The following is a 27,683-nucleotide window of genomic DNA, read 5'->3' as shown; positions in this document are numbered from 1 at the left end:
TACATGTGAAGTGTGATTTATTTTATTTATTTTTGTTTTGTTTTGGGTGTTTGCCAAACGTTTTCCTTTGTGCAGTCTTCTATGAAGAGAATTTTATATTGTTTATTTATGTTTTGGTGTCTAATAATCCCGTAAGGGATGGGTCTTTTTGACAAGACACGGAAATAAAAATTCATTCATTCATTCATTCATTCATTCCATGTTCGCGCCGCGACTGACCTACGAATCGCTTCTTTTTCGACACCACCACTAGGTACGTCCTCCAGGTGTCGTGTGGGGCCTCCCACAGCCTGGCCCTCGTGCGCTGCGCGGGCGCCGGCGGCGGCGAGGGCCCCCGCCGGGCCCCGCAGCAGGACAAATGCGGACAGTGTCACCAGCTGCTGTACACCATGACGGACAAGGAGGACCACGTCATCATCTCCGACAACCACTACTGTCCCCTCGGCGTGGAGATAGCAGCCGACGGAGACGGAAAGCCGGAGGCGCCCCTCGCCGCCGCCGCCGCCGCCTCCGCCTCCGCCCAGGGACTCAGAAGCTCCCCGTCGGAGCCCATCCTCTCCTCCCACACCTCCTCCACGTCGACCCCTGCGGCTCCCTCTGCCTCCTCTACCCTGGCGCAAGGTACCGATAGAGCTGTCACGATTGCAAACTTAAAGGTAGGGTAAGTGATTTTCTTTGGTTAAAATAAGTGTTAAATAGCTCTATATTCTGATAGTACTCATTGCTATAGAGCAGTGGTTCTCAAACTTTTTCATGTCAGGGACCCCCTAATTGACACTTATTACCCCGCGGACCCCCATTTGAAAAGATACGCCAGGGACCCCAATAAGAGAAGGTTTTTACGGCTCTCTAGCAGTGATTCTCAACCATTTTAATTTCAAGGACCCCCAGTTTGACATGCATTAGGCTACGGACCCCCATGTAATGGCATTTATATCTCTGGGACCCCAATTCACATTGTAAAATCAATGTTAATTTAACTCTGAGAGTGTACAAATGGGACCGAATGGACCCGTAAGGGTCCATTTGGTTCCATTTGTACACTCTCAGAGTTACAGACCCATAAGGGTCCATTTGGTTCCTGTCCATCATCTAGCTGGGGACCCCCTGGAACCCCCTCAAGTACCCCTGGGGGTCCCCGGACCCCACTTTGAGAACCAATGCTATAGAGTGTTTGTTCAGTAAAAGGAGTCTCCTTGTCTCTCCAGCTCTTTATAAAACAGAAAATGCATTTTCGTTTCAGTTTCATTTCCAATTTTATCCAATCAGGATAGAGAACTCAATCAGGATATAGATTAAACAAGTGAAATTGGAAGTGATGACACTAATAAATGAGCAGGCAAACTTGGAACTGGAACACTATAAAAATGAAGCTTAAAAATGGGTACTTTCTCCTGATTGGCTGAGATTTTGACGCCTACCGGAAAATGTATTTTCTGTTGTTCATTAAGAGCTGGAGAGACGGGGAGACTCCTGTTACTGAACAAACACTCTATAGCAATGATTACTATCAGAATATAGTGCTTTAACCTTTTAACAAAATACTTTTTGTTTTAACCAAAAAATATCACTTACCCTACCTTTAAGTTGACGATTAATTATCACTCAGATAATTGAGATGAACTATTTAATTGTGTTTCTGTCGTTGAAAATGAATGGAACATTATGAATACAAATTTACATTTCTGTTTGGCTTTTAGCTTTCGTAATCAAAAGTTGCACAGGGCAGATATGACAAATAACACATATTTAATTACTTTATACTTAGAAATAAACATTAATAGTGGATCTATGGAGCTTATAGATCTGTTATTTCCATCATTTTTTGAAAATATTTTTTGAAAATATATGATGTTTTTTAACATGGAATTGATTATGACGATTATGCAAAAATAATTGCGATTATATAAAATAATTGCGATTAGAGGGTTATGTAATAATTGTGACATGCCTAGGTACCGATCCTCCGGCCTGCGACCCCTCCCGCCCCCAGGGCCCATCAGAGAAAGGGGAGTCAGCGATGACGATGGCCAACGGAGGAGGAGAGCTGCCCGCTGCGACCTCTGAACAGGCAGACGGTGGCGCTCAGTCGGCGGGGGGCGGCGCTGCCGCTGCTCCTGGCACCCCGAGCAAGAACTCGCCCTATCCAGACGAGCAGGCCGTCAAGGACTATCTGAGGAAGTTGTCGGACCACACTCTCATGGAGCAGACTGCAAAGTCGCACTCTTTACAGGTTAGTTAGACTGGAAGCTTGACTAGGCCAATGTCACGATTATGAATTTAAGTTGGCCATTAGTTGCCACAAATGATTTTGATTAACGATTTCATTGTGTTTTTGGCATTGAACATATGAATACAAATTACATTGCTGTTTGCGTTTTAGGCTTCGTAATAAGGGTGTGCCGATATATCGTTCCGCGATATACCGCGATACGTTTTTGTGACGATATGTATAATAATAATAATAATGCAATAATAATAATGCTAAAACAGAAGTATTTGTTTGCATTTGCTTTTTTCCACCCCATATATTTTCATAAGATTTTTCCCCCCCATATATTTTCATAATAAAAAAGTGCCATATATCGTATCGTATCGATGTCGTGAGCCCAATATCGTATCGTATCGTTTCATGAAATTAGTGTATCGGCACACCCCTACTTCGTGATTTTTGTTTTTATAAAACAAAAATGTAAAAATAACTGAAATACCCATCGTAATCTTCTTGTAATCTACAAGCTTACGACAAGCTTGTAGATCTGCTATTTCAGCTTTTTTTTAAAGTATTTGTAAATTAATCAACATTTTTCAACATGTAAACGATTATGCAAAAATAATTGTGATTATGTCAAATAATTGCAATTAGACGATTATTATGTAATAATTGTGACATGCCTACTGGAAGGTTGACCTGGACCTCTTGAATAATGTAGTTTTTCGCTGTGTTGTCTCGCTTTCACATTGGTAACCTTTTTAGCTGGATTCTATGCTTTGAGTTGCCAAAGAATGATTATATCGTCAGCATTGTCGAAAAATGCTAAAGAGATATCTGTCGGGTTGGCTTGTTTTGACCAGTGTTGATTTTGACAGCAAGTTTTATTTAGTTTTAGTCATAGTCTTTTCAATAAAATGCCATTTAGTTTTAGTCATATTTTAGTCATCTGAAATGTTTACGTTTTTGTCTAGTTTTAGTCGACTAAATATCATAAGATTACAGGTCGACTAAATCTACAGTTGATTTAGTCGACTAAAATGTATCTTGGCGGTGCCTTGATGGCGTCGTGATGGCCGATTGTACACTTGGTTGCATGCTGAAAATAGCCGATCTACAAGCTGCGACGCGTTGTGAGCTTGTAGATCGGCTATTTTCAGAGCGCAACACCCGAGCGCAACCAAACAACCAAGCATAAAATGACTTGTCTTTTAGTTCTGCTGGATTTCTTCTCCACTCGTCCCTCACTAAGTCTTTTAGTCTAGTTTTTATTTGTTGACGAAATTGTCACTACATTTAGTCTTAGTTTTAGTCATCGTAGCTTAGTTTTTATTTCCTTTTTATTTCGTTTTCGTCAGTGAATAAAGGTAGTCGACGAGCATTTTCCCGTCATAGTTTTTTTTAGTCAACGAAATCAACACTGGTGACTGGATTCTTTGCAGGCCACCACCACCTCTGCCCTCAACAGCCTGGTGACGTCGTGCGCCTCGGCCGTGGGCGAGCGGGTGGCCTCCACCTACGAGGCCCTGTCCCTGAAAAAGATGATGAATTTCTACCTTCCCTCTACGGGGGCAGTGCCCGGGGGAGGGTTAGGGATACCAGGATGGGCAGATGGGTAAGGAATGTTTCTACACTGAGATTTATCGGCCGACACAGAACTTGAATCGTAGGCCCTAGATTCATTGCAACGACAAAATACCATTTTGGCCACTTAGCCCATTAACCCATTGAGACCTGGAACTGTCTCATTTTTAGATTTGAGCTAAAAAGCATTATTTTACACTTTGGGCTATTCAAAAATAGCAGATCTACAAGCTTGTAGCGCGGCACCGAGTGCCGCGCTACGAGCTTGTAGATCTGCTATTTTTGAAGAATCGTGAAAATGTGTGCAAGTCTTTGAATATATTTTTAAAGCGAACATTTTTAACTCAAATCTTTGCTTCTGGGGGGTCCCTGGAACAAAATATTTTGATGGGGGTCCGCGGCCAAATACATATAATTTGGGGGGTCCTTGACATGAAAAAGATTGAGCACCACTGATATAGAAACATACGTTTTTCAGAAAACTGTTGGGTTTTAGGAGACATATAGAATCGGCTTCAGGTCTCAATGGGTTAAGACCGGGAACGCATAGGCTACTGTGTCATTTTAGAATTTTAGCTTCAGTATAACCATTATTTTATACTTTGAGCTACTCAAAAATAGCAGACATACAAGCTTGTAGATCTGCTATTTTTGAAAAGTATTGAACATTTTCTGCAAATCTTTGAATACATACATATTTTTGAAACATTTTTAACTCAAACCGTTGCTTCTGGAGGTCGCTGGAACACATTTTCACGATTTTTCAAAAATAGCAGATCTACAAGCTCGTAGTGTGGCACTCGGTGCCGCGCTATGGCACAGATACATACTCTCCCGTTCTAAATGGGTTAACCCATTAAAACCGGGAAAGCGTCTGTGTCATTTTAGATTTTAATAGCGTTGGCTCTTCAAACATAGCAGATCTACAAGCTCATAGGGAGCTTGTAGATCTGCTTGTAGATCTGCTAGTAGATCTGTATTTAAAAAATCACACCCAGTGTGAAGTGAAAAACAACAGTGGTCATCACAGTGATGGAAGCTCACTTAAAAAAAAAAAGTATTTTTTTTGAAGTGGCCTTGATATTTATGAGTTATTAATTTCATCATGCGTCTCGGTAGCCAATCACAGTACGTCCTGCGAAGCTATTAGTATTCAGACCATTTGCTCAGTATTGAGTAGAAGCACCTTTTTGAGCTAATACAAGTATTCATTAGCTCAAAAGTATTCAGACCCTTTGCTCAGTATTGAGTAGAGCTGCAAGATCAAAAACAACAGTGGTCATCACAGTGATGGAAGCTCACTTAAAAAAAAAAAAAGTATTTTTTTTGAAGTGACGGTGCTATTTATGAGTTATTAATTTCATCATGCGTCTCGCTAGCCAATCACAGTACAGCGAAAGACAAATGTTAGAAAAACCTTCGCCACGGATGGGTCCCAAACCCACTTATTAATACATATTCAAAGATTTGCACACATTTTCAAGATTTTTCAAAGATGGCAGATCTACAAGCTCGTAGTGCGGCACTCGGTGCCGCGCTATGAGCTTGTATATCTGCTATCTGCTATTTTTTTGAATAGCCAAAAAAAAATCTCAAATGACACAGATGCGCTCCCGGTCTGAATGGGTGAAAGTGGTTATAGGAAGCTGCATTTTTCCATGGAGTACGAATATCTCTAGCTTTTTTGCACTGTGTTTGTGTGCAGACTCTCCCCAGGAGCTATTCTCCCCGGCCCGGGAGAGGAGCGGGTTCTCCTGGAGGAGTCGGCGCAGGCGAAGAAGAGCTCCAGCACGGGGGACATCCGCCAGGAGGAGGCCGAGGGCCTGAGGCGCCGTCTCTCACTGCCGGGACTCGTCTCTCAGGGTAGATACGCTGTTCAACTCTGTTTATCCTCGTCCTATACGGCGCTGCGTAAGTACGCCCGCGTTGTCCCAGCACGTTGGCTGTCTGTGGATGATGGGTCTGTGTGTGTGTATGTGTGTGTGTGTGTGTGCACACAGTCACTAAGGGCTGCACGGTATGGATTACCATAGAAAATGATGTTGCAGTTTTGTCAGTTAAAGGAGTAGTTCACCCAAAAAATTACTCATTTTCTATCAATTGCACACCCCATGAAGCCTTGAATCCATGGATTTATTTCTGTTTTTTGTCGCATTCCTAAGCCAATAATTTAATTCCTGTCTCCTACCGGCTAATGTATCCGGTAGGAGACACAAAGTAGATTCTTTGTGTCTCCTACCGGAAATACACCCGGGCATCAAATTATTGGCTCAGGAATGTGACAAAAACAAAAATAAAGGGGGTTCTTGGCCTGAAAACGTTGAAGACCCCTGGATTAGAATATATCATATGATAATCAGACTAATAGATTTATAATGTCAAAATCGTAAGGTTCTAAGTGAGTGATGCTAACATAATGTTTGTGGGAAAAGGCATCCCGTAGTCTTATCTTTTGAAATATGCAGGATGACCCTCCATACCCCTGTACAGTATATCGATCGATATATGTTTGTGAATCATTGTGCAGCCCCCGGTATCAACCTCCAGCTTATCGCCATTCCAGCTTATATACAGCACTCGACATCAAGGCCTGTCAAGCATTGCCACATTGTACAGTAAATTAACCCTTTAAGACCTGGAACGCATCTGTGTCACTTTAGATTTATTTGGCTATTCAAAAATAGCAGATATACAAGCTCATAGCGCGGCACCGAGTGCCGCGCTATGAGCTTGTAGATCTGCTATTTTTGAAAAATCGTGAAAAAAAATGTACATTATTTTTGAAAAACTGTTAGGATCTAGATTTTTCTAGAATCGCCTTAGGTCTTAAATACAGCACTCGACATCAAGGCCTGTCAAGCATTGCCACATTGTACAGTAAATTAATGCACACAGCCTTGTCGTTCCAAAGTCTCCGTGGGCCCGCTGCATGCTAGCTTCGCGGGGCCTAGCAGCAGCTCTGGACTCAATGGCAGCCTTTGTCCCGAGTCTGATTAGAAGTACTGAGCCTCAGAGGAATGCAGGCAGGCCAATATTTGGCCTTGCAACGTCGTTAAACTGCCCTCTCTCTGCGTTGCAGTTGGGAATAGAGACATGAGATAGAGAGAGAGAGAGAGAGAGAGTGATAGCAAGATGATGAGAGAGAGAGAGAAACTCTAAATATAGTATCTCTTATTGACTGATTGGCGGATCAGTGCATAGAATGCTTTTGTAACAGTAGTATGTAGAATATGAGCGTGAGAGAGAGAGAGAGAGAGAGAGAGGGACGGAGAGAACGAGGCCGAGAGAGATCGATAGACACAGAATCAATGCAACTCTACACCGTGTGGCTCAAACAATTTGCTTTGGTACTGTACGTACTGTACGTGGCTCATTATTTTATTTTTTTTGACCCAAAGACCAAGGATTTTTCATTCCCATCCACTTCCTTGTTAACACATTGGCTGCCAGCTTTTTTTTTTTTTCCTACAGTAGGCTGCCAGACTTTTTCAATGAGAAAAAAAAAGTACTTAGGAGCCGAGATACAGAATTTTTAAGTTTTAAGTTACAAGGAAGTGTCTGGGAGTCTAAATCTTCGGAAAATCATATCTCCTTGGTCTTTGGTTTAAAAAAAAAAAAAAAAAAGAAAGAACGCAGATCTGCGTCCTTGGCAGCGTGCGGGCTTTTGCGCAAATGAACGAAGATCTGCGTCCATGGCAGCCAATGTGTTAACTTAAAACTTAAAAATTCTGTAATTCGGCTCCTGAGTACTTTTTTTTTTCAATCAAAAATCTTGGCAGTGGGCAAACGCGGCCAGAAATAATTCAGGCAGTGAATGAGTTAAATACTCAAGGACACCGACATGTTGAGAGCTTGTAGGTCGGCTACGTTTGGCCAAACATGCGCCCCCAGATGACTGGTTGCTCAGGTTCCAGTGGTTAAACGATATAATAGATGACTTGACATCATAAGTGCCACAATGTCACAGTAACTGACATCATAGATGAGACTGATGTCGTCATAGACTGTCCACTAGGCGTCCGAGAGCCACATGGAAGCCACAAGCAGTGTTGCCAGAGTCTGTGAGAGAAACAAGCAACCAGGTCTAGGAAAACCAGCCCAAAAGAAGCGACTTTAAAGGGACACTTCACCCCAAAAAAAAAAACTTTGTTTCAATTGATTAGTCACCCCCATGGAGACTTGAATTCATGGATATTTTTTGTCTCATTCCTAAGACAATAATTTGATGACCGCTGCCGGTATGGAGACACAACGACTCGTTGTGTCTCCTACCGGAACCGCTGCCTACCGGTCCGCTGTTCATCAAATTATTGTCTTGGGAATGAGACAAAAACTGAAAAATATCCATGAATTCAAGTCTCCATGGGGTGACTAATCCATTGAGGTTTTTGTTGGGTGAAGTGTCCCTTTAACATACACATCAGCTATTTGAAAATAGCAGATCTACAAGCTCACAACGCGTCGCGATGCGACGCGTTGTGAGCTTGTAGATCGGCTATTTTCAAATAAAATCTTGCGGGGAAATTGTAATAAGCAGATCTGGCAACCCTGTGCCACAAGACCCCCAGTCTGTGTGTCTTTTTGTCCAGGGCTAAACTCGCACACCATTGGACCGAGCAGCATCACATTTCTTGTGCACACTGCCAGCAGCGATGGGACGATAATCGTTATTATGGTTTATCGTTATAAAAAAATCACACCCTGTGTGAAGAGAGTGGTGCCTTTGATGAGCCCCGTATTGATGATGTCATCAATGTTTGTTTATTGGTGTGCATACATACGGACGGACACGCGGACAAAGTCAGATATAGGAGTGGTTGGCACCACTCAAAAAAACACTCACAATAATCATATCGCAGAGATTTTAATTTATCGTGAAATTGTCCTCCGTCATACACTGGGATCAATTCACCTTTGCCGAGCTGCAATTATCCGGTACCACTGTCTTAAACCCTCTAGAATTGGTAAAACGCACCTGTAAAGTATTGGTTCTCAAGTAGGGTCCGGGGACCCCCAGGGGTACTTGAGGGGGTTCCAGGGAGTCCCCAGCTAAATGATGGATAGGAACCAAATGGACCCTTATGGGTCTGTAACTCTGAGAGTGTACAAATGGAACCAAATGGACCCGTCATTGATTTTACAATATGAATTGGGGTCCCAGAGATAGAAATGCCATTAACTGGGGGTCCATAGCTTAATGCATGTCAAACTGGGGGTCCTTGAAATTTAAATGGTTGAGAATCACTGCTAGAGCCGTAAAAACTCTTCTCTTCTTAGCAGATCTACACGCTCATAGCGCGGCACTCGGCGCCGCGCTATGAGCTTGTATATCTGCTATTTTTGAATATCCAAAGTGTAAAATAATGCTTTTTAGCTCAAATCAAAAAGTGACACAGATGCGTTCCACGTCTTAATGGGTTAAAATGTATTTTTTGTTTGTCTTTACTGACTGGTTGTTTTTTTAAAGCATTTAATTCCCAAGAATATGTGACATTCCCTGTCCCCTTGGTCGCCCACACTTAAAATCTTGCGGGGAAATTATAATTATCAGATCTGGCATCCCTTGGCTGTACAGCACAGCACATAACCCAAAGTCTGTTAATACTTTGACTGCACACGTCCCTGGGTATGGACTAGTCTCTCATAAAGATAAAGATGACCATGAACATTAGGAACTAGGAACCCCCTCACGGCCTCTGGGGGTCCCTGGACCTCACTTTGAGAACCACTGCTGTAGGCAATTAATCAAAAGCTGAAACTGTCCCTGTCCATGTCTTGTTTGTGTACAGTATGTATGTTTACTGTGTTTTAGAGTTTTGTATTATAATCTGCTGTAACATAAATTTCCCAGTTTGGAATATATTAACTCATTTAGTGCCCAGCTTATTTATGGCAGTTTGGCTCCGAGTGCCACAGCCAAAATAAAAAATAAAAAGTGCTTAGGAGACGAGATACAGCCTTTTCCAGTAAGAAGTTAAACAAAGAGTGAATGGTGCAGAATATTTTCAAATCATGATATCTTGGGTTCTGAACATTAAAAAAAAACAAAAAAACATCTTAGACGTCACGTGGCGCTCAGGGCGCTCAGGCCATGTGACGTCTTAGACGTCATGTGGCACTGAATGAGTTAATAGACTTGACCTTGACCCATAGTTTACAGCCCCCTTTCTTACTGGATACTGGACACCAAAAGTGACAAAGTCACAGCCTGTCACTCCTTTTTTTAATTTATGATTTTTATTCAGCATACAGTAGGTAGTAGTTGGGCAGTTATAGAAAAAACATATACAGTACTCATGCCTTTTTCTTTTTTCTTACATACAGAAACAAACAAACAATACAAAACAATTCACACCCTAACATTTAACACACAACTTAGGGACAAGGATGGTTCAGTTCGCTTTGAACAAAACTCAACTCTCCCCATACCCTCCCTCATGGGTCTTTAGTCCCCGTTCACTTCACCACATGGACAAAAATAAAAAATAGTAAGATGGAGGTAGGAGACACAAAGAGTCTCCTTTGTGTCTCCTACCGGAACTCATTGGATGGAAGTCGGTATGAACCTCCTGGAGAAAAAAAAATGGGTAAAAAAAAAGATGGAGAGGGACACGCAGCACGGGACTCGAACCTGCGATGTGCTAATCCAGGCTACATTAGAGCCTAAGTGCCCGGACTTCCCCTGATTTCATTCATTTAACCACAATCTATCCTACACAAAGGCTGCCCTACACGGGTAGGTGCCATGCTCACCCCTGTTGGGTTTACACAGGAGAGCCATTTTCACCAACATGCAGTCTGTATTAGAGGCGATGTGCTGGACCTGCGGGTCCGTCGCCGCCTTCCAGAGGTCATACATGTCCTGGCCGTGATGACCGTGCGAGTTCATCATCTGCCTGTAAATGCACGGGTGGTAGGGGGCCTTGAACGACCATGTAAAGAAGTCGTGATGCTGTGGTGTGACGCCCACGATGTTAGCACAGATACCCATGACCACGTCATCCATGTGGATAGAAGCATCGAGTGTCAGCGTGGCTTGGTAGATCTTTTCCACGACGTCCCTGGAAACCACGTACCCATTACCTATCGTGAAGTCGGGGTAGGTCGACCATGGGTACATTTCGTAGGGCAAGTAGTACTTACTGTTGCTGTCTCGGTAGGGCCCCGTCCCGCGCTTTACATGGCCAAGCCACAGGTCGGTGACGTTCCTCTGGGCCGCGTCCTGCAGGAGGTCCACCAGGTTAGGAGTGTGGACGAAAGTGTCGTCGTCAGCCGTCATGACGAAGCTCGCATGGGCGCACCGTTGGCGGGCCCAGCGGAACTGCATGATAACTTTTAGGGTCAGGTTTCGGAACGAGTCCGTGAAATCCTGCTGGATGAGGTCCCCGTGGAGACGGTCCTCGCGCTCCAGATCGTCCTGTTCGCCTTGGGAGCGTGGCGCTCCCAAGGCGAACAGAACCTTGACCGTCAGTCCCTTGGAACGCCGAATGTAGCCTTCGTTGCCCCAGGTCGACCTGATGGCCGCCCGCCGGTCTGCGTGTGCCGTGGCACTTTTGATGAAGAGGAGAAGATGGACGTCTTGTCCAGAACACTTCTCTGGGTGGTCCATTAGGTACTTGAAGTTGGTGAACCGCGCAGCTTCTTCGGGTGCGACGGTGAAGGCCTGTTTGAGGAAGGAGAAGTCGACCGGATCATCATTCACAGCCCACCCAACCAAAGCCAACAGCATCGCCGTGGCGATCAGCAGCACACAGGTGCTGATTGCACGGCGCCTGAACATAATCTTACCTCTGGTCTTCTCAGTGGAGATGCTATGTGTCTGACTGTCTGTGCGTAAAGCAGCCAAATGAGTGGTTCGCTCACCTTTATAGAGCAAGCGTGTGATGTTACTCAGTAGACAACATTTGACTCCAAATTTGGGCTGTGTGCTTGCGTGCGAGTGTGAGCAGCCCACAAACATAGAAAACAGCTAGACGATGTGCCACAGGTTTTCATTCTGACCAAAATGCTTCATAATAATAATAATATTCCGCCGCCAGGCTCAGGAATCAACTGTGACATGGACTGTGTCTCAGTCAATGTCTTTATTGGTGTGAGTATGATTGTGAATGGGCATATCTCTCTGTGTCTCTGTGTCAATGTCTGTGAGTACATGTATTATGTATGCAGTGGTGAAAAAAGTACTCAATTTGTTTACTTAAGTAAAAGTACCAATACTGCAATGTAGAAATACTCTGTTACAAGTAAAAGTCCGGAATTCAAAATGTACTTGAGTAAAAGTACCAAAGCCTTGGCATCGAAATGTACTTAAAGTATCAAAAGTAAAAGTAAAAATATACAAAGTAAATGGTAAATGGTGCATTTATATAGCGCTTTTATCCAAAGTGCTTTACATTGATTGTGCCATTGACCCATTCACACACACATTCATACACCGATGGAGGAGGAAACCATGCAAGGCACCAACCTGCTCATCGGGAGCAATTAGGGGTTCAGCGTCTTGCTCAAGGACACTTCCACACTAACTCTAGGGGAGCGCCCCAGGCTGGGATCCAACTGGGAACCTTGTGGTTTCCAGTTCACTCTACCCGGCCACTCTACCCATGAGCCACTGCCGCCCAAGTAACTACAGTACTGTAGTAACTAACGTTTTCAAATAATTGTAGTGGACTAAAAAGTACAACATTTGCCTCTGAGATGTAGTGGAGTAGTAAAAAGTACTGCAAATTGGAAGTACTCCTGTAAAGTAAAAGTACCTCAAAATTGTGCTTACCGGTAAGTACAGTACTTGAGTAAATGTACTTCTAGGTCTTCATCAGGCAAAAAAATAAATAAATAAATAAATAAATAAATAAATATATATATATATATATATATATATATATATATATATATATATATATATATATATATATATATATATTTGCCTGATGAAGACCTAGAAGGTCCTAGAAGGTCGAAACGTTGCATAAATAAAAAGTCCTTTTTTGTGTTAGCTTGAGAACAGTGTGCGGACTTTCTTCTTCTTATCCTTGATTGTTCCCGTGATGTCCAGCTCCTGACCTAAATGCAGCAGTGTTGATTTCGTCGACTAAAACTATGATGAAAAATGTTCGTCGACTACCTTTTTTCACTGACGAAAACTAAGTAAAAACTAAGCTATGATGACTACAACTATGACTAAATATATTTCATCAACAAATAAAAACTTGACTAAAATGTAAGAGAGAGACTAGTGGAGAAGAGATACAGTAGAACTAAAAGACACGTCATTTTATGGTTGGTTGCGCTAGGGTGTGCATGCTGAAAATAGGCGATCTACAAGCTCACAACGTGTCGCGCTGCGACGCGTTGTGAGCTTGTAGATCGGCTATTTTCAGCATGCAACCGAGTGTAAAATCAGCCATTACGATGCCATCAAGGCACCGCCACAATACATTTTAGTCGACTAAATCAACTGTAGATTTAGTCGACAATAATCTTATGATATTTTGTCGACTGAAACTAGACAAAAACTAAAACATTTCAGATGACTAAAATATGACTAAAACTAAATGGAATTTTATTCAAAAGACTATGACTAAAACTAAATAAAAATGTGCTGTCAAAATCAACACTAAAATGCAGGCTTGGGATGTGCACACAATTCTCTCTGTGAACTTAGTTACTTTACACCACTGGCATTATGTGTGTGCGGGTGAAGGTATACGTTTGCATATACGTTTCCTGAAGACCTGAAGCCGATTCTACGAATGTCTTCTAAATCCCAACAGTATTCTGAAAAAAACGTAAGTTTCTATATCAGTTGGTGCTCAAACTTTTTCCCCAAAATGATATGTATTTGGCCGCGGACCCCCATCTCAAAATATGTTGTTCCAGGGGGTCCCAGAAGCAAATAGTTGAATTAAAAATGTTCGCTTTAAAAAAAGATATATTCAAAGACTTGCACAAATTTTCTTGATTTCTCAAAAATAACAGATCTACAAGCTCGTAGCGTGGCACTCGCTATGAGCTTGCATATCTGCTAGTTTTGAATAGCCAAAGTGTAAAATAATGCTTTTTTTTTAGCTCAAATCGAAAAGTGACACAGATGCGTTCCAGGTCTTAAAGGGTTAATGTATCCCGTATTCAACGGGCGTGGCCCCTCTCTCTGTGCTCTCCCCCCTCCTCCTCCTCCTCCTCCTCCTCCTCCTCCACAGTGTCACCGCGTCTCCTGAGGAAGGCCATCCGTCCCAGCAGCAGGGCGCGTGGGCCGACGGCGGCCACCCCCCTCCTCACCCCACTGGGGGGGGCAGGAGGAGGAGGAGGGGGGGGTCTCCTCCTCCCCCCCCAGGGCCAGGAGGTGCTGCCCTCCCTGCAGACCGAGGTGTGGAGCTGGGGCCAGGGCCAGGAGGGACAGCTGGGCCACGGAGACAACCTGCCCAGGTAGGACATGTGTTGTTACACACCAGTGTTGATTTGGACTTAACCCATTGAGACCTGAAGCCGATTCTACATGTCTCCTAAATCTCAACAGTATTCTGAAAAACGTATGTTTCTATATCAGTGGTGCTCAATCTTTTTCATATCAAGGACCCCCAAAATTATATGTATTTGGCCGCGGACCCCCATCAAAATATAAGTTACAGGGACCCCCAGAAACAAAGATTTGAGTTAAAAATGTTCGCTTTAAAAATATATATATTCAAAGATTTGCACACATTTTCACAAATTTTCAAAAATAGCAGATCTACAAGCTCGTAGCGCGGCACTCGGTGCCGCGCTATGAGCTTGTATATCTGCTATTTTTGAATAGCCCAAAGTGTAAAATAATGCCTTTTTAGCTCAAATCTAAAAATGACACAGTTCCAGGTCTTTATGGGTTAAAGGACGACTTCACCACTTTTCAACCTATCTTCATATATTAGGTCCTCACTAATGCTCATGATAAAATGTTACCATTTTTTTCTACTTGGTCTGTGTCTCATAGGAGGGCTGTGGACAGTCCAGAAACCCGTCTACCAGTGACATCATCGTTAGGCAGGATTCTTTTTTCCAAAAAGATTACAATTTTTTTATTTAGATTTTTATTAAGGCGAGAACAATGGAATCTATTGTTGCATTGCAACTTTCCAGGAATACAAAGCCTGCAGTTTCTATTAGCTTGGATTCCCCATCGATGATGTCACTGGTAGACGGGTTTCTGAACTGTCTACAGCCCTCCTCTGAGACACAGACTGATTAGAAAAAAATGATACCATTTTATCATGAGCATTAGTGAGGACCTATTATATGAAGATATGTTGAAAAGTGGCGAAGTCGTCCTTTAAAGGGTTAAAGGATAGTTTTACGCACTTCTGTAATCGTACCATATTTCCCCCATCTTTCTGCTATTTATCATTGTGCAAGAATAAAATAAAACAATACTGGGCACTTATTCTGTGCATTGGCTTTAAGATTCTGACCTTGCTTTTTGATGTCGTCACCAGGCTTTGAATTTTGTCATTTCCGGGTCAAGGCCACTTGGCCTTTGGTGTTGTCAATTTTTCGAGAGCACAAAGGCCAAATGTCAGGGCAGGAAGGCCATCAAATAAAACAAGATTTTATTCCATTGATATAATTAATTGAATTCATGGGTTAAGGGTGATTTAAAATGTAATATGTAGACTATCTGCAGTGAAATAAATAAATTATGGAATTTACAATCTGATCCATGCTCTGCCCTGCACCAATCAAAGTCACTGGATTGGTTTAAAGATGGGGACTCAGGGGAGTTAACTCATTGAGTGCCAGGATTGCCAGAATTATTTCACAATTGATTCTGAAAAGTGCCAGAGTTTTTTTCACAGAAAACAAAAAGTGCTTAGGAAGCGAGATACAGCCTTTTTCAGTTCTAAGTTAAACAAGGAGTGGATGGAGCTGCACATCTTCAGATGATGATATCTTGGGTTCTGAACATGTTTAAAGAAAACAAAAAAAAAACACACGTCAAACACGTTAATGGCACCCAGCGCCATAGCGGTAAAAACACGTGAAAAACACGTTAATGGCACTCAGTGAGTTAAGAATCTCAACAAAAGACACTGGTGTCTACATGACAAGAAAGAGACACTGGTGTTTTTGAAAAAACGTATGTTTCTATATCAGCGCTGGTCAAACTTTTTCATGTCAAGGACACCCAAAATGTTATGTATTTGGCCGCGGACCCCCATCTCAAAATATTTTGTTCCAGTGACCCCCAGAAGCAAAGATTTGAGTTACAAGTGTTCGCTTTAAAACAATATATATTCTGAGATTTTCACACATTTTCACGATTTCTCAAAAATAGCAGATGTACAAGCTCGTAGCGCGGCACTCGGTGCCGCGCTATGAGCTTGTATATCTGCTATTTTTGAATAGCCAAAGTGTAAAATAATGCTTTTTTTGGCTCAAATCAAGAAGTGACACAGATGCGCACCAGGTCTTAATGGGTTAACAAGAAAGAAACACTGGTGTCTACATACTGACGAGAAAGAAACGGAGGAGAAAGTGGTACAGTCAGCTGGGGCATTAAGGCCACTGTGGCCTCTACTCAGGGCATGCCACTTTTTTGATGGGGCACGAGGCCAAACTGAGGGGCAACCATGGCCATGGCCTTCGTGGCCTCCCTGAAATTCCGTTGTCACGCCCTGAACGGAACAGTGAACCTTTCTGAGGTCACCCAGTGAGAGGAATGAGGGATGAACGCGCGCTGACATTGCATTAAAATGAAATTGCGTTGAGATTCTGCTGTGAATCTTTGAAAGAGAAGCGATGCGTATTTACATCATATCGCATAGCCATGACAAGTCATGCTTAGAGCTTTATCGCTAAGTAGAACGTTTCCTTCAAAGCAGTGCGTGTATAATGCAGATAATCACAAACAAATTCCATGGACGTGACCAACCAGTAAGATTGCTTGACTGGAACTATTCTTTTCGTTTAATGTCATATAATTATCATGGTAGTCTGTAGTAGGAAGCCCTGTGATTCTGTGCTTCAGTTTTTTGGCTGTAACCGAGAAGTGTGGTCCTTTTTAAAAGCAAACTAAACTGAATTAAACTCAACTCAATTTTGAACTAAAAGTGGGCTAAATCGATCTAAACTAAACCGCCTGAGCTGCGCTGTGTCTCTCTGTCGTTTCATCTTCTCATAAATGGTAAATGGTGCATTTATATAGCGCTTTTATCCAAAGCGATTTACATTGATTCTGCCATTAACCCATTCACACACACATTCATACACCGATGGCGGAGGAAACCATGCAAGGCACCAACCTGCTCATCGGGAGCAATTAGGGGTTCAGCGTCTTGCTCAAGGACACTTCGACACTAACTCTAGCGGGAGCGCCCCAGCCCGGGATCCAACTGGGAACCTTGCAGTTTTCCAGTTCACTCTACCCGGCCACTCTACCGCTGAGCCACTGCCGCCCCACGGCATCTTCTCTGTTCATTTCTTTGAGCGTCTAAACCAGGGGTTCCCCAAGTTTGGGTCGCGACCCCAGGGACACTGATGGTGGGGTCGCAAAGTTATTTTGGTTCATTAAAAAATAAAAAAACGATGCGGTGCGGATCACATGCGCGCGATTTTAATTCATAATAATTAATTAATCTACTATAAACAACAGTAACAACACTCTACCAGCCTCCAGTGGTGGAAAATTGCTGATCTACAAGCTCACAATGCCTTGCGCTTGTAGATCTGCTATTTTCACATGGCTGTAATGTTTTATAATAATAATCGAAATCTACAAAGTAACTAGTAACTGTTTTTCAAGTTTTCAAATAATTGTAGTGGAGTAAAAGTACAATATTTGCCTCTGAGATATAGTGGAGTTACTGGAGTAGTAGTCTCGCGTAGCCAGACCCCACAGAAAATGAAAAACAGCGACCTCTGCTTTTCTGATATTCTGTGGAGTCTGGCAGGAGTATAATGTTAGACTAGAGCGCAGGGAAACACCGGTTTCATGTCTGCCTATAGCGCATCACTTCCGGTTGGTGCGACCATGTTTTCATTCCCACTAACAATATTTCTACACGGAACACTAACACCACTTCTCCCAGAGAACATGGATGGTTTTGGTTATAAGCCCACTTGTTTCTATGATGAAAGAGTAATTTAAAATGTGAATATCTTTCCGTGGTTTTGTCCGCTCCGAGGACGCTATTGTTAAATTAGTTTCGGCTAGTTTCGAGGGGGGGAGGGTGGATCATGGTGGATGGACACGTGAATCCCGCCCACTACATTTGATTGGGTAAAGCGCGGCCCACTTCCTGATCTGAAGGGACGCCCACTTTTAGCCAATGCGCACTGGTTAGGACGAACCGCTCCGACAGATTCCACCGCAGGTCGGAATCTGTTCTTGAGAGATTACTGGAGTAGAAGTAAAAGTATTAGAAATTGGAAATCTCTAGAGTCAAGTGCAAATACCTAAAAATTGTACTTAAGTACAGTTCTTGAGTACATGTACTTAAAGACGTATGCCAAAATCCATTTGAAAAAATTGCTTTTCACTGTTCTCAGGTCAAATATTGATATGCGATTAAAATGCGATTAATTGCGATGAATTGCGATTAATTAATTACAAAGCCTCTAATTAATTAGATTAATTATTTTAATCGAGTCCCAGCCCTAAAAGAAATAAAACGTTTTTTAGCAGATATACAAGCTCATAGCGTGGCAACCAAGTGCGGTGTTATGCGGTGTTAGTTTGTAGATCTGCATTTTTTGTTTTAAATCTTGAAAATGTGTGCACATCTTTGAATATATACTCTAATAATGTCCTCTGTGTGTTCAGGCTCCAGCCGCTGTGCATCAAGAGCCTGAGCAACAAGGAGGTGGTGCGCGTGTCTGCGGGGGCTCTGCACTCCCTGGCTCTGACGGCACAGTCTCAGGTTAGTTCCACCTCAACTCAACGTACAGCCCCTCCAGTTAACTCTTGTTAACACTTTAATGTTTTGCTCGCTGCTGCATCTGGAGCAACCTCCAGTGACAAGGATTCTAACTGAGCTGTGTGTGTGTGTGTGTGTGTGTGTGTGTGTGTGTATGTGTGTGTGTGTGTGTGTGTGTGTGTGTGTGTGTGTGTGTGTGTGTGTGTGTGTGTGTGTGTGTGTGTGTGCGTTTGCAGGTGTTCTCGTGGGGCAGTAACAGCTCAGGACAGCTGGGACACATGGAGTCTCCCAGCACGATTCCCCGCCTCGCTAAGGTAAAGAAACCTCAATGTTCGTTTGTTGCTCATTTTAACTCAATTCCTGCCAATCACGCATAAATGCGATCTATTAGATAGCGCACTTGGCCGCCAAGATCGCATAAATGCGTTCTATTGAAAAATTGAAAAAATTGAAAAAAAATTGGGGGGGGAAAAAAAAAGTTTTTTTTTTTTTTTTCAATTTGACCCAAAGACCAAGGAGATATGATTTTTCGAAGATTTAGACTCCCATCCACTTCCTTGTTAACTCAAAACTTAAAAATTCTGTATCTCGGCTCCTGAGTACTTTTGTTTTTTCAATGAAAAATCTCTGGCAGACAACAGCAAAAAATCTGAAATAATTCTGGCAGTCATTCAGTTAACGATATTCATCATTTTGTTCACTCTGAGAGTGAACAAATGAAACCAAATGGACGTGTGTGCACTCTCAGAGTTATGGGGGACTGTATGTTTTATTGAGAACAAAATATTACAACATGTTGTATCCGTTGCACAATGTGCATTCTTATTTTTTCATTATTATTATTATATTATTTTATTATTATTTTCTATCACAAAATCTAAGGACAAAACAAGACAAAAAAGAGAACCCTCAGTCCTTCCCACCCATACTGTTCAGTGATATTACATAAGAAAATAAAAAAAGGCTTGACAACCGCTGTACTATTCCAACCCTCTGTTCTCTGTTAGAAATGACAATTATCTCTGTCATGGATCGCGCCACTAGGCCCCCATGGAGCAGGGGTCTTCAGCAGGGGGTCCGGGACCCCTAGGGGGTCCTCAGAGTCACTACAGCGGGGCCGCCAAATCTTTGTGTGATATGACTTTTTTTTTACCTTTTCATTCAACCTTTATTTAAGATTCTCGGAGAGATCATTGAGGGAGACGAGATTACACACATTTAAATACATAACAGCAACAAGAAAAAAATCAATAAAGTTGACACAAACAGTTAAAACAATTGCATGTTAACATCAATCAGTTAAAACAGTTGCATACAGGTAATACACGGTTATTATATAGATTCCTAAAATGGCCAATAGATACTAGGGTATTCAATTTAAGCTCTTGTTGCAAGAGGTTCCAAGACTCAGGTGCACCAAAGCTGAAAGCAGCCTTTCCCTGTTCCGAATTGGCAAAAGGAACCAGAAGGATTAGCCAATCGCTGGAGCGAGTTAGAATGTGATTAGGTTTCGGACGTAGCATGGATGAGATATAAGGTGGTAATTTTCAGACAGTTTTTAAGTTGCTCGATTCCGCATTTAAATATTTGATATTCATTTTATCAGACACCTTCCTATACAAATCCATTGTAACTTCAAACTCCATTTTAACCATGTTAGATTCATCAAAAACACCCGTCCTTGGTTCTGGTGACTCATACCGCCCCCCTAATATGCGAGGGGGCCGTGTTTTTTCAATTACTCTTTTCAGTTATTTTTAATATTTTTTTTTAGGAAAATAAGATAATAATAAAATAAAGAACATTAAATACAATAAATGAAAAAATATATCGGAAAAACACGGCCCCCTCACGCATTAGGAGGGCAGGGTGAGTCACCAGAACCAAGGACAGGTGTTTTCGATGAATCTAACATGGTTAAAATGGAGTTTGAAGTTACAATGGGTTTGTATAGGAAGGGGGCGTGTCTGATAAAATGAATATCAAATATCTAAATACTGAATCAAGCAACTTAACACATTGGCTGCCAAAAACGCAGAGCTGCGTTCTATTGAATACCATCACTTGGCTGCCAAAGACGCAGATCTGCGTTTTATTGAAAAAAAAAATGTATATATATTTTTTTTTAATTTGACCCAAAGACCAAGGAGATATGATTTTTCGAAGATTTAGACTCCCATCCACTTCCTTGTTAACTTAAAGCTTAAAAATTCTGTATCTCGGCTCCTGAGTACTTTTGTTTTTTCATTGAAAGATCTCTGGCAGTCTTGCAAAAAATCTGAAATAATTCTGTCAGGAAATGAGTTAAAAACTGTCTGGGGGGGCTCACAAAAGCCTGAGTAGACGATAAAATGACCAAAAGTTTTTTTGAAAGTGAAATATCCCTCTAACTCAGGGGTCGGCAACAGGCGGCCCGCGGGCCGAAATTGGCCCCCCAGAAATAATATCTGGCCCGTGAGATAATTTTGAGAATTAAAAAAAAATAAAAAAATAAAAACATTTTTTTTTAGAAAAATATTTTTCTTTTTTTTTATGTTAATGTTCACATTGTTGGTGCCATCAGTCACATATTAGTAAAGATACAGTATGAATGATTTACTGAAAAGTGTTATAAAAAAAGTATTAAAAATTAATGTTAAAATAATTATAAATACTTATTTCATAGAACCTGAACCCACTTTTGAAATCATGCACTCATAAACACGATGCATTTTAAAGGATTTATAACATTTTATAGCTAGATTAGAGGAAATGGAGAAGAAAAAAAAAATCACCAGAAAAATCGCCTGTGCTGATATTTAAACCGGAAAAAATGTTGATTTATATTGGTCAAACAGAACCGAATTAGACCCAAATTAGACCCGAATTAGACCGAGTTAGACCCGAATTAGACCCGAAAAATTTTGCGCCCGCGCGCTTCGCGCACGGGCGCGTGTTGTTCACGCAGCGCGCGCGTGCATGTTCGCGGGGAGGCCCGGCCCGCGATGGAATGTCTGGGAGTGATATTGGCCCTAGGCTTATCTCAGTTGCCTACCCCTGCTCTAACTACTTGAACCTTAGCATCCCTTTTCTGAAGAGAACTTTAGCCAAAAAATAGCAGATCTACAAGCCCACAACGCCTCGCAGCGCGAGGCGTTGTGGGCTTGTAAATCGGCTATTTTTGGCAAAGAGCTATAGGTGTAGAGGGGAGAAAAAAAGTCTAATCCGAAACATCATTTTATACAATATAGAGGGGGGTCCCTGCTTCGTCTCTCTGCCACCCCTGCCGCCATAGAGTGATAATAATAGCAGTAACTCTCTCTGATTGGTTCTCCTTCCCATCCGTCCTATCAGCTGTCAGAAGGCATCAGGGTGTGGGACGTGGCGGCGGCCGAGAAGCACACCCTGCTCCTCGCCGACGGAGACTGCATGCAGCCCATCCTCTACTACAGCGGGCAGCAGGTGAAGGAGGGGGGCGCTCCGGAGGGAGACGAGGGCGAGGAGAAGGAGAAGAAGAAGAGCGAGGAAGGGGAGGAGGAGGAGGAGGAGGCCGGAGGCTGCTACACCCAGCAGCCTGTCCTCCTGCCCTTCTGTATGAATGTAAGGAGAAGAGAGGGGACGGACGGGGGGGGACGGGGAGACCAGTGGTGGAAAGTAACTAAGTACATTTACTCAAGTGCTGTACTTAAGTACAACTTTGAGATTTTTTTTTTTTTACTGTACTGAAGTATTTCCATTTTTCCTATACTTTTACTTCTACTCCGTGGCAAATATTGTACTTTTACTCCACTGCAATTATTTGAAAACTTTAGTTACTAGTTACTATAAATGATTACATTATAAAACATAAATTAACCACTTCAGCCCACAACGCGTCGCGATGCGACGCGAGCTTGTAGATCGGGGGTATTTTCAAACATTTTTTAGTACTTTTAAGTACATTTTGATACCAATACTCTTGTAGTTTTACTCAATTAAACGTTTCATTCCTGACCTTTTCTACATTGCAGTATTGATACTTTTACTCGAATAAAACATTTGACTACTCTTTTCCCACACTGTGTGTGTGTGTGTGTGTGTGTGTGTGTGTGTGTGTGTGTGTGTGTGTGTGTGTGTGTGTGTGTGTGTGTGTGTGTGTGTGTGTGTGTGTGTGTGTGTGTGTGTGTGTGTGTGTGTGTTTGTATTACTTATGAGGACCAAACGTCCCCACAAGTATAGTGGAACATGAGAAATAGATGTTGTGAGGACCATTTTCTTGGTCCTCACAAGAGAAATTGTTATTTTATGGTTGAAAAAAGATTTTTAGAGATACGTTTACAATTAGTAAAATATTCAGGTTGGGGTTAGGTTTAGGATTTAGACCTTTAGAGGTTAGGTTTAGGATTTAGACCTTTAGAGGTTAGGTTTAGGGGGTTGGGGTTTGATTTTCCCCTATTTTTACTTAGTTCGGTGATGTCAAACACCGGAAAATAGCCGATCTACAAGCTCACAACGTGTCGCGCTGCGACACGTTGTGAGCTTGTAGATCTGCTATTTTTCGGCTTTAGACTTGCGGTTAAAAAGGCCCCAAAAAAATCACAAATCAATCATAAAATCGGCCTCTTAAAACGTTGATGTCCTCACAAGTATAGTAATACAAACGTGTGTGTGTGTGTGTGTGTCTGTTCGTTCGTTCCAGCTGGGCTATGTGAGTGGCGTGTTCGCGGGGGGGCAGCGGTGCGTGGCGCTGTCGGACCGCAACGTCATGGGCTTCATCGCCAGCCTCCACGAGCTGGCCTCGGCCGAGAGGAAGTTCTACTGCAAGCTCTGCAGCATCAAGACGCAGATACTGCGCCCCCTGCTGGACCTTGGTGAGCGGCACAGTGATGGAGGACAAAGTACTTGAGTACTGAAATGTGGGGGCGGTTCACTACACATATTTTGTGATTGTGGGAATATGCTTTTTTTTTTTTTGTCACTTAAATTTTTATTAATTTTTTCCACACACATACATACACCACATATAAAAATAAAATAAAACGCAACTGGAGACTGACCTTATCCTAAGTAAAATTAAAAAAACAACAACAAGGAAACAACATTTCAAAGCCAGTCATGGCTGTAATATCACATGAGGATTTGAATTATTTTACTTTATTTTTGGGGGAGCCTAGGTAACCCACCTGTTTCATTATCTAGTCTTACTTCTCATTATACCCTACATCCCCTCTTTATCAATAATTTGTTCTTTCAAAACCCCTTCTTTATCTGAATTATGTGACTTCAAAAGTTTTCTACCTATCTTGTACTGTTCTTGCCTGAAGGATCTCCACATATAAAAAGAAACGGCACAAAAAAGTGACTCCCAAACACGTGGTAAGGACCGCCGTGACCCTTAAACCCTCCTAACAGGGTAAGGGGTAAACCCCATGTTAAATGGGGGCCCCACCCTAGGCAACTAGATCTAATCCCATCCCTGGGCTTCCCCAGCGCCTAGCCATCTACCTCTTAACATAAAAAACTCTCCGTTGGTACATTTCCCCCCAAAATGGAAAGAAAAAAAACAACTCAAACATTTCGTTTGTACACACATCCCTCCGTATTCCCCACATTGAGTTGGTGGTGTTCCCAAAATATGACTGTTGAATCACAACGGTAGGAAGGTTCTCTTTTTTTATGTCTATTATCATGACATCAGTGTCTTGTCCTTTTCTCTATAAATTGTCCATCCCTTGTCATTTCCCCTTCCCACCTCCCATCTTCATACCAACTCAATGTTACCTCTTATCTCTTAGCATATTGTATTCAGTCCTTTTTTAAGCACACTCTCAACTTTTCTTTGGCTCTCGTCATCGCTCCTCTTTCCCCCTCCGTTCGTCTTCGCTCCGTGACTCCATGGTTCGCTCCCGTGCGCCCATCCTCCTCCGCCGTTGGGTCCACCGTCGACACGATGCAGCTCCCGTCCTCCCTCGGCGTGTCAGCGTCTCCCTCCCCGCTTGGTTGTCCCACCATGAAGCCTCTCTCTTTCATGGCTTGGGAGACCTCTGTCGCATTTCTGTAGATCCTCATTCCGTCAAGCCAATGTATCCTCATCTTCGTGAAGGGGGTCTGGAAACGGATTCCTTTTTCTTTTAACAGTTTTTTCGCAGGGAGATATTCTTTCCGTATACGGACAACTTCGTGTGGGTAGTCGTGATCGAAGCCCAGTTGCTTGTTACCAACTTGTATCTTTGTTTCCCAGGCTTTTTTAAGCACCATCTCTTTCGTCTCAAATCGAAGAAAGTTAATCACAATGGATCGTGGGTTGGTCGATGGGTTGTTGATTTTCTGAGTGCGAGTGCGGTATCCGCTCTGTATGTGGAGTTGGGTCCCTTTAGGTAGAACAAGCTCCGTTTGAAACAATTGTTCCATATATTTCACTACTGAAGCACCCTCCGCCCCCTCGACGAGACCGAAGACCCGCATGCTGCACCGCTTGGCCTGCGACCGCATGTCCAGTAGCTCCGCTTGTAATTGTTCCACACGGTCACCTGCCCCCGTTTTCCACTCTTCCATTTCTGATATGTGCATTTGCGCCTCGTGTGCACCAGCCATCAACGATGTCATCTCTTCATCGTGTCGTTGAATCTGCTGATCTATCTCCCTGCGAAAACTTATTATTTCCTCCTTCATTTCCCTTTTAATTTCTTCTTTAAAGGACGAGAACTCCTGTTGTCTTTCCTGCTTGTCAAATTGTAGTTCTTTAGTGATATTATCGAATCCCTTTCGCAGTATTTCCGCGAGGTTTTCGTCCATTACTTTACCCGTTAATTCTCTCCTTATATTGGCGATTCCCTCACGTATTACTTCGGCCAGGCCCCCGTCCATTTTCCCATTCGAGTCTTCTCCTCCGTCCGTCGTCGTCGTTGATTTTGTTACTTTATTTTTTCTGCTGTGTGTCTTCGAGTGTTTCTACGGCTTCATCTGTGTCTCCTAAACATTACTTTTCATTCCTTTTCCAATTTGGTTCTGTTTTTGTCGAGTTATTGTCGAGTTATGTATGTCCAACTGTAGAGAGCTAACTACTTAAGCTGCACCTCTCTCCGCCATCTTACCGGAAGTCTCGTGGGAATATGCTTTTATCTCCGTGTGTGTGTGTGTGTTTCAATTGATGGCTCATTATTACGTGTCCTTCCCTGCCCCTCTCCAGAAAACTCCAGAAAATCATAGTGCCAAAATCACACCTTAGGAATCAAGATTTCGTAATTTAATGTCCGCAGTTTCAGGTTGACTCGAGGGCTGGGCAATATACTGTATCTAATTGGGGCATTTGGGCGGTGCAGGGGTAAAGTACCTTCCCACCACTGCAGAGTCTAACTCTAAGGGTTCAAATCCACAGCGGTGCATCCGCTCTGAACAAGCATCTATAGAGCTTCGCAGTTCCCGCCCACTTCCAGTTGCCGGGAGTAAATACTCAATGCATTTTTCCCATTGACTTTTCCGAAAATATTTATATAAATGAATTTAAGCCTAGAATCAAGCTATCCAGGATCCTGGTGAATCATGACCATAAAACGTTTGATTCATAGTATATCATATCATTAAATATAAAATTTAAAAAATCACAGAAAAAAAGGTTTTATGGTCATGATTCACCAGGATCCTGGATGGCTTGATTCTAGGCTTAAATTCATTGATATAAATATTTTTGGAAAAGTCAATGGGAAAAATGCATTGAGTATTTACTTCCGGCACCCGGATTCTGCGCAACTGCGATGCTCTATACCAGAGGTTCTCAACCAGTGGTCCGGGGACCACCAGTGGTCCTTGAGGGGGTTCCAGGTGGTCCCCAGCTAAATGAAGGAGAGTTGGTAACCAAATGGACCCTTATAGATCTTTAACTCTTGAGAGCGTAAAATGAAACCAAATGGACCCTTACGGGTCCATTTGGTTTCATTTTACGCTCTCAAGAGTTAAATTATTGTTAAACATCTGCATTACTTAGTTAAAGAATTGTTATTTTGATCAACTGTTATCTCTCATATTACCACCACATCAATACAGCATGGAATAGTGGACAAAATATTATCCAACAACAACAACAAAATATACTAAGTTTTGGGTCTGAGAGGCTAAATCTCATCAAATGGTGGTTCCGTGTCTCAAATGCCGAATAAATAATGGACCTTGATATGAAAAGGGTTGAAAACCACAGATCTATACTAACACAATTGTCTGTGTTCGGGGAGGGAAGCTGGGTGGGGAGAGTGCATCTTTGTCGCTGCATGTAATCCTACAGGCTGGGGCGCAACTGTCAGCTGAGCCAGTAGGGTGCAACAGCAGTGGGAACACAGAAATGTGTGGGGAGGAATTCATTATGACTAAAACTAAACGATGCGACACGTTGTGAGCTTGTAGATCGTCTGTTTTCAAATAGCCTAGGTATAAAATAGGGCTAAAGTGGTTAAGTAAATGTACATAGTTACTTTCCACCACTGCAGTCCCCGATATTATGGATGTTTGAGTGTCCTTAGGTCTTTTCTCTGCAGAGAACCTGAGCTCGGCCCTGGGGCCCACTCTGCTGGGTCTGCTCCAGACCCTGGCGTCCCGGTTCGGCCTCCTGTGCCACCTGACGGGGCAGCACTCGGCGAGCCTCACCGCCAACCTCCGGCGCGGGCGCGACGTCAAGGGCCTGCTCATGCTGGACCACGCCGCCATCTTCATGGAGTCTTACCACGAGTAAGGTGTTCATAATGTCATGCCAGAGATATCAGGGCTGTCAAGATCATGAAACTTTGCCTGACGATTAATTGTCACAAAAAATGATTGCAATTAACGATTTTAATTGTGTTAATTGTCTGTCGCTTGAACACATTTAAACATTAATAGTGGAAATAGCCGGTCTTCAAGCTCAAAATGAGACGCGTTTTGAGCTTGTAAATCGGCTATTTCCTTTTTTCTTTTTTAAATGTTTGCAAATATTTCAAACATTTTCAACGTGGAAATGATTACGACAATTATGAGGAACATAAAAAACAAATGGGATTATCTCAAATAACTGT

The 27,683-nt window shown here is 42.6% G+C and overlaps 2 protein-coding genes across 2 annotated transcripts in view; one reads left to right on the top strand and one right to left on the bottom strand.

Moving 5' to 3' along the window:
* The window catches only part of als2b (alsin Rho guanine nucleotide exchange factor ALS2 b), a 76,334-nt gene that overhangs the window by 7,228 nt on the left and 41,423 nt on the right, over positions 1-27,683 (top strand). Inside the window, exons 5-14 of the mRNA XM_084050683.1 lie at positions 254-621; positions 1,956-2,233; positions 3,655-3,827; positions 5,502-5,659; positions 13,996-14,221; positions 18,591-18,687; positions 18,921-18,998; positions 22,018-22,263; positions 23,342-23,513; positions 27,171-27,360. Coding sequence (XP_083906809.1) covers positions 254-621; positions 1,956-2,233; positions 3,655-3,827; positions 5,502-5,659; positions 13,996-14,221; positions 18,591-18,687; positions 18,921-18,998; positions 22,018-22,263; positions 23,342-23,513; positions 27,171-27,360 — 1,986 coding nt within the window. The remainder of the gene's footprint in view (positions 1-253; positions 622-1,955; positions 2,234-3,654; positions 3,828-5,501; positions 5,660-13,995; positions 14,222-18,590; positions 18,688-18,920; positions 18,999-22,017; positions 22,264-23,341; positions 23,514-27,170; positions 27,361-27,683) is intronic.
* LOC311040991 (lactosylceramide 1,3-N-acetyl-beta-D-glucosaminyltransferase A-like) lies at positions 10,509-11,576 on the bottom strand (the record flags this gene model as incomplete). The annotated part of the gene is made up of 1 exon (XM_084051429.1): positions 10,509-11,576. One exon carries the CDS (start codon positions 11,574-11,576, stop codon positions 10,509-10,511), a length of 1,068 nt encoding a protein of 355 aa, XP_083907555.1.

This window comes from Gymnoscopelus microlampas (assembly GCF_963454915.1).
Source record: "Gymnoscopelus microlampas genome assembly, chromosome: 24".
Taxonomy (NCBI): Eukaryota; Metazoa; Chordata; class Actinopteri; order Myctophiformes; family Myctophidae; genus Gymnoscopelus; species Gymnoscopelus microlampas.
The sequence above is the reverse complement of the archived record's forward strand: the minus strand, read 5'-3'. Positions and strand labels throughout refer to the sequence as shown.